Source organism: Lygodium microphyllum, chromosome 18 (genome assembly GCF_053477565.2).
Source record: "Lygodium microphyllum isolate KBCC chromosome 18, Lygodium_microphyllum_v1.1.10, whole genome shotgun sequence".
Lineage (NCBI taxonomy): Eukaryota > Viridiplantae > Streptophyta > Polypodiopsida > Schizaeales > Lygodiaceae > Lygodium > Lygodium microphyllum.
Genome location: NC_141152.1, coordinates 108,428,112 through 108,446,245, shown reverse-complemented (window position 1 = coordinate 108,446,245; position 18,134 = coordinate 108,428,112). Strand labels below are relative to the sequence as shown.

Here is an 18,134-nt window from a genome sequence, read left to right as displayed (position 1 = left end):
CTCAAACGTTTTAGCAAAGGGGCAAGCCAGTGCTTGACTTGTGCATACCATAAAGTCTCATGTCTTGCTTGAGCTAGCTGCCTAGAGGCCTCAAAGGCTCTCCTAGGTAGTCTATTTGGGTGCATATCACATATTTTGTGTATGAAGCTAATTGTTTGAAAAAGGGCCTCCATCATCATGGGGGTGTAGCAAACTCGGCTCTGATGATCTCATATGGTACTGATGCTTTGTTGTGGATCATCGCAAGAGCATGATGATCTGTGGTCTCTCAAAATGTGTCCATAGTTATGTAGCCAAGCCAGGAGTCTAGACAAGTACACCACACATCATGGCTAGTGTGACCAACTTGTCAAATAGCCACCTCCATGTGCAAGGCTTCTAGAAGAATGTTTCATGGCATTGTCTCTCCATCATGGCCAATGTTGCGTATCCTTGTGTGGGTCGATCTCTAGCTTCTTGTGCCATGGGGAATCGCCCAACAGATGCAGTGAGTGTGACTCCCAAGTGGACATATGAATCCGTAACACTTGTCTTGCTCCTAGGGTGAAGACTGATCTCCTCATTGGGGCTAATGTGTGAAAGATCAGGATCTTGGTTTCCCAAGATTGACTGTCCATCCATGTTGTGTGTAAAAGTCATGGAGGGCATGGAGCTGTTGCTATAGACCCAAAAGTCCTCCTGGGCATCTTAGTCATATTGTCTGCTCTTCGAGCATTGAAATCTCCTACCAAGAGAATCTATCTGGAGTAGTGTACAATCTCATCTAAGAGGTCTGTGAAAGGGGATTCTCCTCCTCCATCTCCCTCTCTCTCCTCTTGTTGGGGCTACCCTGTGGCATATCCCAACCCCTACAAGGGAAAGTAGCAGAGGTTGATGTATAGCATCTCATCACATGAGATCTCCACTCTAATCCGCGTGTATTGTGCATTAGGGTCTCATGCCATGCAGACTATCCTATAGCTTTTGTTTCATCAACACTGCCACTCCTCTTGATCCTTGGGTGGTGTCCTAGAGTCTTGTGTAGTGTTGAGTGACTTTGAACTAGAGAACAAAGGGAGGGAGGAAGAATGAGCCCGAGGGAGAGTGAGAGAGAAGTGGCCAAGAGAGAGTGTGTGTGTGTGAGAAAGAGAGACTGTAGACTGAGTAATGCACATAATCGAATTAGAGTATGTCGGATTGCAATAGAGCAAGTGAGGTGTGTAGGGGTGGGGAAAGAGGAGAGACAAGGTTAGAAAGACACCAAGATAAGTTAAGCTCCAGAACACACCAAGCAACTCATATTAATGAAAATTTCTTGGGAAAAAAACTTGTATTAGTGAAATAAAAAGATACAACTCTTTTCAAAGGAAATCTCTAGCAAAACCTTAGCAAATATAATAAACATACTAGAAGTGCCTCTATGATAATCTTATATACAAATGAACCTAGGTGAGCCGTTGCGTTTGTCATCATCACCCTACTAAGCCATCATGACCTTGTAGAACCCATAAAGTAGATAACTGAGTACGGTAGGCAGGGTAACTACTTCTTCCAAGGCCATAGTAACTACTCTTGCTAGAGCTACAAAAGTGGTTGTCTACAAAAGGACATGTTGTTGAGTAAGGCTAAGACCCCAACAATAAAGATAAAGGTGCTTGTAGTGAAAGTAGAAAGCTTGTTTCCATGGTGTTGCTAGAGCTCCATTGCAGGATCGCTAGACCTGTGCTCTGCCTATCGCTAGAGTTGTGCTAAAGCTTTGCTAGAGTTTCACCTTGGCTTGGTTCGATCACTGAGATATCATCAAGTCCCTTGACTTGGTGGACCTGAGGCACCTAATTGAATGCCAAAAGCTCTGCTCTAGTGTTGAAATTGTATTCAATTGAGCATTACAGCAAGAATATCCTCAGATAGTGAGATGAGATCAAGTAGAGATGATGCCTCTCAATTTGAGAAATTCATAAAGTGTTACGCGAAATCCAATTTCTGATCTTAGACAAGGCACACAGCATAGGCAACAAGCTGATAATGTTTGTTTAGACATAAATGTGGGTCCTTGTAGGCCTTTAGAAGTTGATGGCTTTGCAAGAGGGAGAGGAATTTTATGACCAATTTTAAAGACCAGCTTAGGACAGCAGTTGAAATGTTTGTGCAATTGGCAAATGGTCCTCAATTCATGCTCTTTTTGAACCCCTTAAGGGGAGGGTAGCAAAGGTAAGAAGAGGAAATCATCCTTAAGAGATTTGAAACATCAAGATGCAGCAAAGGAAGGGCCAATACAGTAGCATGATGTTCCAAATGTAGATAGTGAGCGTAAGAAAATGATGGTAGTGGGGCGGCAGTTGATGCATTAAGGCCAACTTGGAAGTGTCAATCCAATGCTTTTTGGATAGCATGGCATGCATGCAATGATGGGCCAGCTAGGATACTTTGGTAGTGTCACTCTTTTTCATGCTATGGGGGTCAGGGACTACATATATGGATGTATGGCACAACTCCTTATGGTATGCAACAACCATTGCATGATGTGCGAGGCCCAATGTATCTGGGTATGGTTGGTAATATGCTTAATCCCATATATAGCAATGTTGGCATGATGCTGGGACACAAAGTGGCAAGTTTGACAATGCATATGTAGCCGACTATGTTTGAAAATCATGGTATTAATGTTGGTTATGCAAATGCTCCGTATAATGTTGGTCATGAGGAAAATGCAGCTATTAATGCATGCAATGTTTCCTAATGCATTTGGTGTTTCTAGCATGTCATGTCAGGTATATATGAGGGGCTAGTCAACTAGATGTTGTTAAGAAGAGTGCTAGGATTTGCACTGAGGACACACAGAGTGTACGACCACTACAGAAACACAAAGACACAGACACAGACACAGAGGGCAAAACTCAAACCCTAAACAAAAAACTCAAAACTCAAACCCTAAACGCAAAACTCAAACACAAAAACTCAAACACAAACAGAAGAGGGGAGAGAGAGAACACAACTCTGAAGTGAATGAATGCTGTAAATGAATGTAAGAGTGTACAGTGTGCTCAAGGGCAGAGCAATGTCAGAGTGTGACATCCACCGAAGACGGATCCCAAGTCTGTGACCACCAGTCGGAGTGTAGGAGTGCTTAATAGTGAATGGCAGCAGGTTGGTCACCAAAACGCAACAGTCTGGAGGCTGGCCCAACTGGTAAACGTAGTAGTGTACCACCGATCGGGGGCTAGAAACTGTGTACAGTCTGCTGTAAACAACAGGCTGAAACAATGTCTGAGAGTGTTAGGGCCTGCAATGCTGAAAACGCAGGCTGGTTGACCCTGGAGATGATGGACAGCAGGCTGAACAGCAGTCTGGAACAGTCTGGAGCAGTCGCCAACAACTGAGAGCTATCGCCTACACCAATGGACAGGTTGAAGATGATGTGACTACAGTTGATGATGGCTGGACAGCAGATGGAGACGGGCTGCAGACTGGAAACTGGGCGCCAACAATAGCAGAGGGTGTGTGGGCTGGTATAACCTGCAAACAAGGATGATGGCCAAATGGGGGCAGTCTGTCTATTTATAGATGTGGAAGGGTGCCCCAAAAATTAGGGTTTCCACTAAACTTTCTCGAACCGGTCCCCGTTTTAGGGGTTCCATTGAACTCTCTCGAACCGCTTCCCATTTTAGGGTTTTACTCTAAAAGAGCATTTTTAGTGTGTTTTGGGGCTGTTTAAGAGGCTAATCAGCAAGTAATGCATATTTTAGCTCAACAAATGTGAGATTTCATGTTTGTTAAGATAGAATTGAAACATTGTGAAAGTTTCAAGGATCTATGTGCTCCAAAGAGACAAAGGCCTAAAACCTAGTGCATGTTTCAAGGCAAGTGAAGTTAGAGGTAAAGTTTCCATGTGCTTCTTGGTGAAGCTTCATCATTATTTCAACTAGGGAATAATGCAATTGGATGGAGGAGGGTGACTTGGCAGATCATCCTCAGTGATGCACTTTACCTTGATGTATTTTAGTTAGAGCCGATTTTGGATCGAGCTCTTTCAGGCTCAGTAGAGCATAGAAGGTCCAGATTATCTCTTGATACTCGAGTAGAAGGTTGCACCTCCACTCCCCTAGTGATGAACAACTTAGTTTTTGTAGTGGATATTGGATGTACTTGGTTTGCATCTAGGGTAACGTATGCTGATGGTACTTCTGTCATTGGAATCACTATTGAGTGTTGAGTATACTAGTCATTGTGAGTCGGCATGCATATGATATGGTTTGCACCTAGACTCTAAAACTATACATTTCCAAGATTACTAGTATGTACAAAACACAATGTACATTTAGATGTGATGTACATGCAAGACATATATGGAATACAAGGATTGTATGCAATGTACATTTATAGTTGATGCTACATGACTATCATGTGGTACATCATTGCTATGAGGTGTTGTTTATGCTCAGTTTATGCATTACAATGCCTTGGAGGTCAAAATAGTATTGGGTTTCGGCATGTGGATGCATCCCTTATGGTTTTGATAATGATTATAATTCATGTGTGTGGATTGTAATTGGTTTAAGTGACTGGAATTTCACATGCAAAGGGCATGACTATGGTTAAGCAATAGGTGTATATGTTGTTTGACTATGATGCTAACATGTATTTTTAGTAGTAACAACGGATGCTTGGCACATTGTAGTGCAATTGAGGACGATTGCAAGGATTTCAAGGGGGGGGGGGGGAGGTTGTCATGAGGACATGAAATTTTATTGCTTTGCTTAGCATTTGGTTAAAAGTTAATCAAATGTGCTAATGTGACTTGCACATGTGAGGTGCAAGTTAATTATTTCACAATGTGGAACCTAGGATCCCAAAATGTCAATTGATGCTAAAGGAAAAAGTTGTAATAACTTATGTCTGACAAGTACTAGGTGGTACCCAATATCACATTTTGGCCTAGACCAACATATTGGCCACTAATATGAATGGTGACATTAAAGACTAGGCATTAATTAATTAATTAATATCAATTCAAGGACTAATAACTGCTCATGGATACTTCGAAGACAAATTAGCCTCGGCATTTTCATTATTGACTGGTGAAACTAAATTTTTGGACACTAGAATATTTATTCAATTTATTTTTAAAATTAAAATTTAAAATTTAATTTAATAAGCCAGATAATTCGGAAAAATGAAAGTAGAAGGTTGCCACTTGACAAAACTTACCTATGCAAGTGGAAAAAATGTTTTTGGGGCCTTGTGGAAGTCTATTTCAACCATTGTGAGAGGAGGTTGTAGAGAGCAAGGAGAAGCTACTGATGTGATTTACAACCACTAGGGACTAGTCCTATAATAGGTGACAGCAGTCCAAGATCCTTGTGTAGGTGACATCATACAGGAGGGGACACTAGCCGTTCTGGTTGTCCTAAGTTGTAGGTGATAGCTTTCATGGTTGTTTGAGCAGGACAGTAGCAGTTTTCAACCTTTCTTGTGATGAAACTCTAAAATTTCTCATTGTACAGTATTCTCTCTCATCCTATAGCCATCTCTCAAGTTGTTTCAAAAAAATTCTAGCCATTTGAGTCATCATAGGTGGAGAGAGAGGAAAATCTCTGCTGTAAATCCTAATTCACAGCAGATCCTAATTCATAGCAGAAACTAGGTTTTGACAGCCACCTCGGGATGTGTACTTAAAATTGAAGGCCTAACATTTGAATTCCAGTAGCTAAAATTAAAGAATTTCAAGGAAATTCAAGAGGCTAGCCAGCCCTTACCAGATCTGGGGCTTAATTTGTTTTTCAAGAGGTAGGGTGAAGACCAATCCCCAAGCAAACCAAGGGGAAAATTTGTTTGAAGCCTTGCTGGTCAGTTTTGACAGCAAGAGGCAATTGGATTAGCAGAGGAGATTGGTGAATCTCAGTTATTCTCCATCTATTTGCAATGAATGATAAATAAATATTGAAAGGGGTGCCAGTTTTGGGGCCAAGAGGCTATCCATTGTCCAAGATTAAAGTGGTAATTAGTGTTAAATCAAGTTGTTTACTGCCCTATCCAAGAAGGAAGATTGGCTTCAACAACACGTCTAACAATGTATGCTTATAGTTTAAGCCTAACAGTGAAAATAGATTACCATAATCCAAGGTTCAAGTCTTTAGTAGTTGCCCTTGTTATGGAAGCTGTTGCAGACCTGGAGAGTGGGTATTCAAATCAGTTGTTCTTATGGAACTGAATTCACAAGCATAACTAAGCTACATTGCTCCATGAAAGCTGTAGGCTGCAAAAGTCACTGCCTTTTGAATGTGGAGGTTTTGAAGCTTTGTGGTAGCAGATCTTAGGATAACAAGCTGGAATGGACTGCAACAGATCATGAAACACCACAATGGACTGCAACTAAAATGAAAGTCCCCCAGAGAATAGCTAAGGTCATTAGCTTGTTGGAGTCTTGGCAGAAATTTCAATTCTCAGCAAAGGACAAATTTCAAACACTAACTGTGATTGGTATGCAAGTTGAGGTTTTATTGGATTTGATGCTATTTGGGATGCATGTGGCTATGATAGTGAGTTTCCATTTGCGATTGTGAGATTGTTCATGACATGCTACAGCATCTGCACTGTCATTATTGTGGGAGAGTTGCATCTTAGATAACTGATAAAAGAAACATAAACTCAAAGTTTGAATTTGTCTGTATGTGCCCAAAATATGTACCTCTAAAAGGCATATTAACGACTAGAGTGCTTGCTCTTCTTGAAGCCATACTTTTCTCTCATACTAGGCACATCAAACAACTAAGAAATTTTGGTGGTTTCAGACTGCATCACAAATCAGGACTGTTCACTCTTACAATTGTGAAGATAAGCAGACTCAGAGGTTTAAGCACGCTTTAGCAGAGAGTACAAAGCTCAGTAAGAAATTGGGACTAGTGAAGGGATTGGGAATAGGTGGAATGACAGCTACAGTACACCTCTCATGGGCATTGTTGCTTTGGTTTGGAGGAGTACTAATTACAAACATTGACCTTCTACCTGGTTATGTCATGACAGCAATATTAAGCATAGTGTATGGTGGCCGGTAAGTTTTTACATCATCTAATTTTCATATTCTTGGTGTGAATATTCAGCACAACAGAAAGTTTTTTCACACATGCACGCTCTTTCTTTTGGGTGAGACCATACTATTTAATTATGTTAATGTGCAAAGAAGGCTATGCTTAGTGTGAACACATCCAATATTAAAGCATTCCAAAACAGAAAATATTGATTCAGGTCAATATCCTGAAGTCTACAGTAGTCATAAAGACTGTCGTAGAGATCTCCTAAGGAAACTAAAAGAGACAACAGCATCACTGACCAGATGATTGCGGCATTTCCAAATGGTCCAGAGTTCCCAAACTATGATGCAAGAAAGGAACTGAGAGAATCCCCTCAAAGGAGCAGGGATGATTTCAAACAGTCAAAAGGTATGTTGACAAACCAATTTGGCAGGTACAATTGGTAAAGATAGCTGAATCATGCTGCAAAACTACATTTTTTTCTTACCTGAACGTGGATCAATTGGAGGAAGTGGTTCAAAAGGCCTGATGGTTATTCTTCGACCTGGCTTTTAATGCATGCCCAAATCATAGCAAGTACTAGTGGCAACAAAGGAGATAAAATAACCATCATCATATGGTGCATCTTGCTCTCAAGCAATTCCCTTCTCAGCAAGAATGTAAGCTCTCTGTGGGTCTTGATAGCAGAATGGGTTTTGAACAACCTACTATAATGTATACTTTCAAGATGCATAGAATTACCTTGTTGAGCCTGCTCACTTGTCCATTTTAGATTCACCAAAATCCATTTCCAATTCATAATCAGCTTGCTAGACAAAAGACATCCATCTGTTTTACCTCAGAAATGTTCAAAAATGACTTCCCAATGTATACGGTTCAACTTCCAAAGACTCTAGTTGACCAACCATCAAACATTGCAGCCAATATTCAAGATCAAGGTTGACCTTGCTGCAGAAATTCTACTAACAGGAAAACTTTCCTTGCCAGCATATGACAATAGGTGTCCAAAATATTAGGACATTCATGCATTTTTCAAAGAGCTCAACTTATCAACAGTTAGCAGTCTAAGGTCTTTCTTCTGTGGTCTAGTTTTTTAGAAGTAGTCAGTCGCCATAGACACGAATGCATCAATATCTGCTTTTCACCAACTCATAAATAGATATGCCATTATTATGGACACAAAAAGGGCATGTCGATTACTTCCAAAAAATCACATATAATACACCACCTGTGCACAACCCATTCAGACATCTTCTAAGAGACGTATTTGTCCCAAAGAAAATTCCAAATGATGAATAGTATGATCCATAGTTGGATTTGAACATTCCAAAAACAAACTATGCCATTGACATTTTGACACTGTAAGCAGTTTTGATATAGAGAAATCAATCTTTCAGACCAGCAGCCAACCCAAAAGTTTTCAATGCTTCGATCAAACTCCTAACATCCTGCTGATCAATTTCGGGCATGAAAAGGAAATTGCCAGCATATGCTTGTGTCCAAAAACGTGGATCATGAGGTAATACCAGGCTCCATCCCATGCAAATTATCAATGGATGTCAAATGTTGTATGTTTGAGAACTGTAGACATGGCCACTACATGTAATGAAGACATGTAAAGGGAAACCATGTTGCATTATCATCCCAAAGACCAAGTGTTAGACTAATCTTATTGTAGAACAATAGAAGCCTTAATGTCTTTTCTATGTTTTTCAGAGAAGAGAAATTCTACTTACAACACCTTGGAGAAATTCCCCCAAGGTAAAATACTAAATACAAGAAACTCTATAAAGAGCAACTAAGTACATCACAAATCCAATGGTTATGTGAAGAATAAATCTAGTAAGCTAGAATGCCAGGCCATCTAAAAGGTAGTATGGAAAGAGGTGCCAGAGTCCCCGGTCTGCTGGAAGATCCCTCTCCTCCTCATCCTTCTAGAGCCACCTTGCATCCTTTCCCATCTCCTATAGAGAGTGGATGATCTCTAGCCAATTCATTGAAAGAGTCTTTGCGCTGTAGATACATCCTAAAGGTCTATAGCATGGCTGCACCTCATGGTCAATGTACCAGGCAATAATACCAGCAATTAACTCCCATCTATGACAGTGTCCCTAGATTCACTATGCCTGTGAGTAATCTGGAGTAGGGATCTTGCTCAAATGCCAATGTTGGGGAAAGAAAGGCTTCCTTGAATAGCCAATCCACATGTTGGGCCTCTATCTGTGACCCAAGCTATAGGCCCCAGGTCACAACCATGGTCTCTATTGTGCTCTGGGATAATGCCATAGGCAGCATCTCTGTGCTCCTTTGGCTCACCACATCTCACACATGCCACTAGGTCCTTGCCATAGCATCTTGACATGATGTTCGGGATCCCTATTGTGGAAACACCGTTTGGGAAATGTTTCTAAAACTCTGAAATGTGTTTAGCATCGATTGGTTTTTTCAAAAAAGAGTGAAAAAAGTTTTTATCTAGCCTTCAAAGTACACTTTTATTGCATGTGTTTGCATGCCTCTTTCTCTTCATTAAAACCATCTATAGTGAGAGGATGGAAGTAGTCATACAAAGATTTGCATAACTAAGAAGGTAGTACTAGCTCTCAACTCTTGCTAGCAACGTGTAGCTACTAAATATTGACATTGGCTTGAAACCCTCAACTTGTCATAGTTCTTTTGATATTGGATATGGAGACATAAAAGAGATGGAGACAAGATGAAGACAAGTTCATGTCACATGAAGGCTTGGACTTTTGTGCACAAATTGAGTAAGTGGTGTTATGTGCATTGATATATTAAAGTACCTATATATGGATTTAATGCTAAAATTTGAAACACCTCACCCCAGTTCCAAAACTAGCCAAAACTCTAACACTCTGTTTTTTCCCATTTCTGTTTCACTCATTTTTGAAATTTTGGTTCCAACTGCAATATTTGGTGAGGCCTCCTCTACTAAGCCCAATGTCTCCATCCATCTAACAGGTAGGTGGCTAGGTTTGGGTTGATCTATCACTTCCTTTTATATTGTGCACTACTCTAATCCTGTGTCTACAACATCTTGTGAACTGTCTGATCCAAGTCTTCATGTTGGAGGTGGCTATCCTTCTCGATCATAGAAGTAAATGTCATGTCTTTGCAAGTCACAATGACCACCAAAATGTCTCCTCCAGATAAGAGACCAACCCTGTTGAAAACACGGATCCAAAGCATGGCAGCTATGGAGGTTAGAAGATGAAGACTAAGTTCATAGTGGCATGGATAATGATCAGACTAAATGTTACACAAGTGAATTAGGTTCCAAGATGGAAACTTGGACTCATAAACACAATCTTGTATAAGAGACTGATAATGACAATGACACTAATTGAAAGTACACAACATCATGATATTGCGTCACTCATCTTGAAAGTGATAGTCAAGTACAATGCTTTATAGTAGTTGGGTTGTTCCACTCTCCTCACTGTGCATATGGGATTCAGGACATCTCTTCCTGGTGCATACATCATTTGTCATTTCTCAACACCCCCCCTCAAATGATGAGTTTCTACACTTGCTGGCTTTCGCCCCCCCTACATGACGACATGGCCCGGGAGACTAGCTCATAGGCAGCCTAGTCAAGTTAAAGCTTGAAACTTTACATCTTTGATAAGGGTTTTTTTTAACAAGGCAAATCCACTAAGGGAAACAAAAATCCACTATGGGAAAGATAATTTCTTCAAAACAATCTGTGAGAGTTGTTGATGGCGGGAGCATCTTCTTCTTCTTCTTCTCTTTCATTCAAGAACTGATTCTAGTGGTTACCATTCTGCATCTATTGTGCTCTTTTACGGTGGAAACATTTACTAGCTATATGGCCAGTCTTACCACAATAATGATATGTCATCCAATCTTTGTTGTCGGAGTTGAATCCTCGGCCTCGGCCTTTTGCTCCAGCAGCTCCTTTGGTGTATAAGAGATTTTCCCTAGATGATGGGACACCATCTTTTGCATTCTTGTTCTCTATTTATTCTCTTCATCAAGAAGAGAGTACTCATTATCTTTCTGTGACAAATTAGGTACATTGCCGAGAGTAGAGACAAGATTTTCATAAGGATCCTAGTTTACACTAGCAAGGAGTACAACAATAGCTTCATCTTCATCTATTGTTTTCTTTAGAGTGGCAAGTTGAGTTTTTAGACTTTTGAATTTGTTAATATGCATAGTCATTGAAGTGTTGTTTTTTATGTCAAGCTTATAGAATTGCCTTGACAACTTGACCTTAGAGTTTTGAGCTTGACTTCCAAAGATCCTGTCAAGCTCATCCCAAGCCTTTTTAGCATCTCTGATGCCAGAGATATGGTGCAATACATCATCAGATAGTCCCCAGGAATGATGCCTAGAGCCTTGTTGTTCATCTTTTTTCACTCCTTTGTCTTGAGTTGATCTTCTTCAATGAACCCGTCTTCATCATCTTCCTTCTTGCTATCTGTATCATTCTCAAACAGGTCCCTGAGTGAATCACCAAATCAGAGTTACAGGAACTTCCTTGAGCTAAGACAGGTGTGAAAATGAAGTGAAAAGAGAGCTTGAGGTAAGATGGGTATGGAGTCTTGGTCTTCTCTTGAATCTTTGTGGATTAAAAACACTTCCAGATCTGTGTTGAGCTCCAGAGTGTGTAGCTCAATGATTAAAAACACTGTTGATGATAATAGTAAGAGAAATTCAAGCTCTCAGTTTTTTGGCTATGGCTGCCAACAGACAGAAAGCTAGGGTTTTGCTCTGTGTGAGCAACAGAGCAAGAATTTTGGGAAACCCTCTTGGGTGAGGTTAGCCCACTTGGAGGGCTACCAAAGCCCTATGGTGGCATCAAAGATTGCGTCGCGTGTAGGGAGAATAGGCATATGGACAACCGGCAGGTGCAGTTTCAGCAGCGAGCTCAAATTTCATCAATGCTGGAGCTACAGGTCGCCAATGTCGGGATCTGACATGCCAGGTAGTTGCGTCCTGAGCAAGAGAAAAAGTCTCTAGAAGAGAGCTAGCTCAGATAGGCTCTGGTTGAGGAGATCCAAGAGCTCAAACAGAGGTGGGTGCAAGCTGGCTATGGCAGACACAAGGTCAAGCTGAAGGTGAAGTTGGAAATGGATTCATGAGCTGAATGTGAGCTGGACAGAGATGACCAGAGGTGAAGAGAGACTAGAGAAGCAGTGTATGGATTTGTGCCATGCTCAGCTGGGCTCTGATACCATGTTGAAAACATGGATGTAGAGCATGGCAGGTATGGAGGTTGGAAGATGAAGACTAAGTTCATAGTGGCATGGATAATGACCAGAACAAATGTTACACAAGTGAATTAGGTTCCAAGATGGAAGCTTGGACTCATAAACACAATCTTGTATAAGAGATTGATAATGACAATGATACTAACCGAAAGTACACAGCATCATGATATTGCATTACTCATCTTGAAAGTGATAGTCAAGTACAATGCTTTATAGTAGTTGGGTTGTTCCACTCTCCTCGTTATGCATATGGGATTTAGGACATCTCTTCTTGGAGCATATATCATTTGTCATTTCTCAACAAACCCAAGTTTGGGAAGTGCTTGTATCCATCCAATCAGTAGGTACTCCCTCTATCATGGCCTCAATCATAGTTGTGGTTCCCCTAAGACCTCATATTCTCTGCCTCTGAATCTCTTGTAGTAGCTCCTGAAATGCAAACCTGTCTCCTATTAATGTAGATACTTGCATAGAGAAACTTCCCCAAGGTAGGTAAGTTCTTTCTCCAAGAGTGTGTCATTAACCTAATCGCAAATAGTCATTGAAGAGAAGAGGTTGCCTCCTCTTCTCTATGGCTATAGTTGGTGGTAGCTGATGGAGACCAATTGAAATATATCTCCATGCTTTGATAACAACTGCAAATTTGACCTTAAAAATCCTCCCTTAGTCTTTGAGTCCTAAACTCATGAAAGATCCAAAGAATGCTAGGCTGCCATGATCCTCCCTGTGTAGGTGTGATATCCTATAGCCTCTCTATTAGAATTTTCTTCCAAGTTTCTATGCTTGGAAGAAGACCCTTAACAATGAGCTTAGCTGTTAAGCTTTGCTCTGACTATGTAGGTTTATGATCCCCTCTGTTAATCTCATTCTTAGCATCATGTTCTCCAAGAATTACCAATCCACACTATCATATGTGTTCTCAAAGTCAAGAAAAAGCACAATAAGATCATGGTTCATGGATTAAGCAAGAGTAGTAATGAGATCAATGAGTCCCTTGAAAAGTGTATTTGCCATATCCCTTGATGTCATATTTTCTAGAAAGCTGAGATAAGACATGCTATGATAAGATCCCAGTACTTCTAGGAGGGCTTATCTTGTACATCTTCTCCTAGATGCTTGCCTTAGGGCAGTACCATAAGCCCCTTTTGCAACTCTTCTTCTGTAAAAAGAGCCATTAGATGCTTACTCATTGTTGAGAATTCAATCTCAACACGTGTGGACATTGATGATGGACTGCCTAGTTAGATGGATCCGCACGTCTACACTTGGCATGTCGGTGGTCATTATGATCCTCAAAAGGCTATGGGCTCATCACTTATTATATTTGGTTAGTTACACCTATCCACAGTTGGCATAGTTATAACACCAATCAATTAGTATAGTTATTTATGCACTATTTGACTTAGTAGACCACTTTCCTTTATGTCATATTTTATCTATACTTTATGTACATTGTACAATGCAAGGAAGAAGAAAGAAAAACTAGCAAGAAAATATTTTGGCCTCCATCTCTTTTCTTGTGTTCTTAAGTGAGCTTCTTCTTGCATGTATTGTGCGTGTTCTGCACAACAACTCAAGCAAATTTTCCCACCATATGATTTGTGACAAGATATTAGAATTGCACCACTAAGAGTGGTTGGCTTTGGAGACTAAAGTAAAGGAGAAGAAGCAAGGATTCGAGTAAGCAAGCATTGGATAAGAAGCTCTCTTATTCTGTCACTCTTTCCCTTGGATAGTGCCTATGGAGGCATTGGAACCAAATCAGAGAAAAAAATTTCATTTTGCTTTGAGATTTGTGTGCAAGTAAAACGGTGTATATTTTGCAAATATTTCAGGCTCATCCACTATTTTTGGCCGTTTGAGGGCGTCTCAGAACCCGTATTAACTTTGCAAGGTTGCAAACAACAATTTTAGGATACAGTGTAATTTTAGGTGTGTCAAATGTTCTCAAGTACATGTTATAGATTTCAAATTTGTAAATTCTTAGGTACTTTTTAGGAATCAAACATAAGTTTTACTTGCAAACAGGTCGCACATATATATATTATTGACTAGTCGATGAAAAAGGCTATCTGATTTATTGATGTACACTTCTTGTAAAAGGTTGCAAAAGACTTGCTTGTTGTTTTGTATTCACTTTTATCATAATGACTAAGCACAATGGAAATCCTATTATTCAAAAGCTGGACAAGAATAACTACCCATCATGGAAGTTCCATGTGACGAACTTTCTTATGGAAAAGGTGTCTACGAGTTTGTTTCAGGTGAGGAAAAGGAGCCAGAGCCAAGTGATCCTCTGATTGCAGAAGAATTAAAGGTGCGGAAGGAGAATGGAATGTAAAAGACAGAAAGATGATGTATTAGTTATCTAGAGTCATTGATAACACTATCCTGGGGCATATTAGAAATGCAAAGAGTTCACATACAGCTTGCACTACATTCCAAAATATGTCTTTAATAAATACAAAGGCACGAAAGATTCAGATTAAGCAAGAGTTTAACACTTTAAAGAAGAGAAAAATGTTTATAAATGAGTATGTTTTGAAGGTGATGAGCATTGCAAATGCTTTAGCAGCTATTGATGCAATGTTTGATGATGATAATTTAGTTTGGTCTACTTGGGGTGGTCTTAATAATGAGAAGGCCTAGAAACCTTTTGTTACTTCTGTGTATATATGGAAGCTAGTTGCTCCTGCTGTCGCACACGCTGTTGCTCCACCCCCGCCATTGCGCTAGCTCCCCCCGCCTTCTATCCCACTACTCCCCCACCTTCTGCTCCGTCTCTCCCCCGCCTTCTGCTCCGTCTCTCCCCCGCCTTCGCCCTAGCGCGACCCCCCCCCCAGCACCGCTTCTGCCTCTGCTCACCGCCACTCCACCTGCTCCCTAGCGTGCCTCGCCTTCTCTGCCTCACCCACGCTGCCTACTCTCCCCCGCCTAAACCTCCCCCCCCCCCCCCCCCCCCCCCTGCGCATGAACCTACCCTGTCCTCCCATCTAAGGATCTGACTCCCCGCCCCTCCTCCCTGACCCCCCCGCCTTCACCGCTTGTCCCTCCGCCTTTCTCTGTACTGCGGGCCAGCCCTATCCGACAGGCCTAATGCACGCGTCATCCTGTTGTGAGCCGGCCTACAGCGGTGTCCCCCAACACCTCCCCCACCATGTAAAAAGCATTCCCCACCCCCCCCTCGCCATCGGCCCTCCTCCCCTCCAGTTATTCCCTCCCTTTGCGGCAGCATCCCCCCCCCCTCCGGCAGCGCAGCAGCGTGAGTGGTAGATCCTTAGTAGGGACGCGCAATGGAAACCTCTGGTCAGACGCTGGTGCATTCTACGAGTGCCCCCCAATCAAACACCTTGCACGTCGTCCTCTCTGAGGAACAGCTCTTAGCCGTTCGTGCCACAGAGCTAGAGCTTAAAGAGAGAGCGATCTTTGGTTAGGTAGTAGGACACTCCCCATCCAGGGCCCAGCTTTGGGATTGGCTTCACTCCACACGCTGCGCATCGGCACAGCCCAGATAGTGGATGCGGTTCTATTGGGTCAAGGGATCTTCATGATACGACTCACCTTAGCAAACGCAGCATGGGAACTACTGGCTAGCTCACCCTATGCCTCCACGAAGGGAGTCATCCATATGGTTCCCTGGTACAGTGACTTTATAGTAGAGGCATTCGCGCTCCACAACAGTTTCCTTAGACACCCGGTCACCCTACTCTTTCCCGGACTGGTGATAGAGTATCGCGAGGTTGTGGAAGACTTTGGATGGCTCTTCAGTACTGTCCTTCCCACCTCTTTCGTGAACGCAGTGATAGCCGCAGGAGTCCCAAAGGTACGAGTGGCAATGAAAGAGACAGAATATACCACAGTTTCTAGAGATTGAGGCATGCAAACACTCCTTTGGGCAATAGGTCATTGTTACCGGGCAGCTAGGGCAATGCCTATATTGCCATGACTTTGGGCACCTAGCAGCAGAGTGCATGCGCTTTGGAGCTAAGGCAGCTTCGTCGATAGGTCCACAGGTGGACGCGGACGGCTTTACATGGGTCTAGAGACGACAGAGAGGGAGACGGTAAGGAGGGCCACAAACAGCCCCTCAGACACAGCCACGGCAGCAAGGAGCAGGAGGGCGAGTGTCGCCCCCCCGGAAGAGCACCACACGGCCCCCCCCCCTTCTCGCCCTACCCAACAAGACCACAGTCCTACACATCCACCCTCCATGGAGGCACCACAAGCCACCTCACCCGAGGGCCCACATCCCCCACCCCCTCCCCCACGGTCTCTTCCCCCGCCCCCACCCACCCTAGTCCATAGCCCCCCTCCTCCAGAGTTACCGGCCCCCCCCACATCCACCGTGTGCCTCCGACCACCCCACCATCCCTCGATCCTCCCCCTCCCCATCATCACCCCCACTGAATAGCCCCCCTGATCCCCACCCAGCATAAGTGACCCCCCCCCATACCCATCCCCCTATGGGAGGGGAGGAGCCCCATACGCCGACATCCTCCACTCGCTCGCAGTCTATCCCCCCCTGCCCTCCCCACATAGCCACCAGCTCATCCGTCCATGTCGCCCGTCACACTTTCCCGAGACAGGCACAGCTGCTACCACAACAGTTTTTTGCAGTGGGCCATGGTCTTACCTGAGTTGTGAAGCGCGGAGAGTTCCCACTACTCTTGGAGGTGGGACTGGCCATACTACTCCTGGACTTCGAGAAAGCCTATGACAGGGTGGACTGGGACTCCTTAGAGGGCACCATGTTGAGGCTAGGCTTCCTAGGCATGGATCCATGGGGTCTCGGCACTTTACAGATCGGCTACCAGCAGGGTTCTCATAGGTGGTAGGCGAGGGGTGGAGTTTCGACTGGAGAGATTGGTTCGGCAGGGCTGCCCCCTGGCCCCGTATCTATTCTTACTCTTTGCAGAGGCGATGTCTCACTTCCTTAGGTCACGTATGAGCGGGTTACGCAGCCTACGACTTCCAGTGAGAGAGGAGACAGAGTTGTTAGACTCAGAGTATGCAGATGATACAATACTCTACATAGAGGATGATGAGTTGATGCTGGAGAGAGTGAGACTAGCTCTTGAGGCGTCCTGTACTGCAGCGGGAGCGAAAATCAACTAGCGAAAGTCGGTTGGATTTCTTACAAACCCGGACTCTAGCACAGAGTGGGGTATCCACCTGGGATTTAGATGGGTGTGCAGAGGACAGACCGTCCATTACTTAGGGTTCAAGGTGGGCGGACCGTCCATTACTTAGGGTTCCAGGTGGGACTCGACATCACTCCCACCTAGCAATTTCTTCGAGTCCTTGACTCTATTTGGAAGGGTCGACCTACTGGAGTATTGCTCGCCTTTCTCTAGTAGGTCGAGCCCTCGTGGTTAACCAGGTCCTCCTAGCGACGGCTTGATACATCGCCTCGTATTGGTACTTTTCCTCATCCTGTGTAGTTCAGCTTCGCCACCTAATATGGAACTTCCTTTGGTCTGGGTCACACAGTTCCAGGGATTCCGGGCCAAGGTGGCGTGGGTGACCATCATCTGGCATCGATCAAAGGGAGAACTTGGGATCATAGACCCAGAGTATCAGAGTATGGCCCTCTTGAGCAAGCTAGTAGTCCGCGTCCTCACATCAGGAGGGCAAACCTGGAAGGTCCTACTGTAGGAGGGTCTCCAAGATTGTAGATCGATGCTTGACGGTGATTGGAGGCCGTCCCTGAGATGGATCTTTACGACGGCCCAAATCACCCCCTCCCTAGATCCCCCTTCCTACGTAGCTTGTTTCGTGTGTGGCAAGGCTTCTGTAAGGCCCTAATTCAGAGCCCCCAGGCTGCTAGGAGGAGATAGACCGTCAGCCGCCGATGATCTGGAACCCCCAG

General features: G+C 43.3%; 1 protein-coding gene across 8 annotated transcripts in view; it reads left to right on the top strand.

Annotated features, from left to right (window-relative positions):
- LOC148021248 (ABC transporter B family member 1-like) overlaps positions 1–18,134 on the top strand; it is a 145,488-nt gene that overhangs the window by 44,814 nt on the left and 82,540 nt on the right. For all 8 annotated transcript variants that reach the window (XM_087699091.1, XM_087699094.1, XM_087699093.1 and 5 more), the window contains one exon: positions 6,771–7,030. In XM_087699091.1, the coding sequence (XP_087555217.1) occupies positions 6,771–7,030 (260 nt within the window). The remainder of the gene's footprint in view (positions 1–6,770; positions 7,031–18,134) is intronic.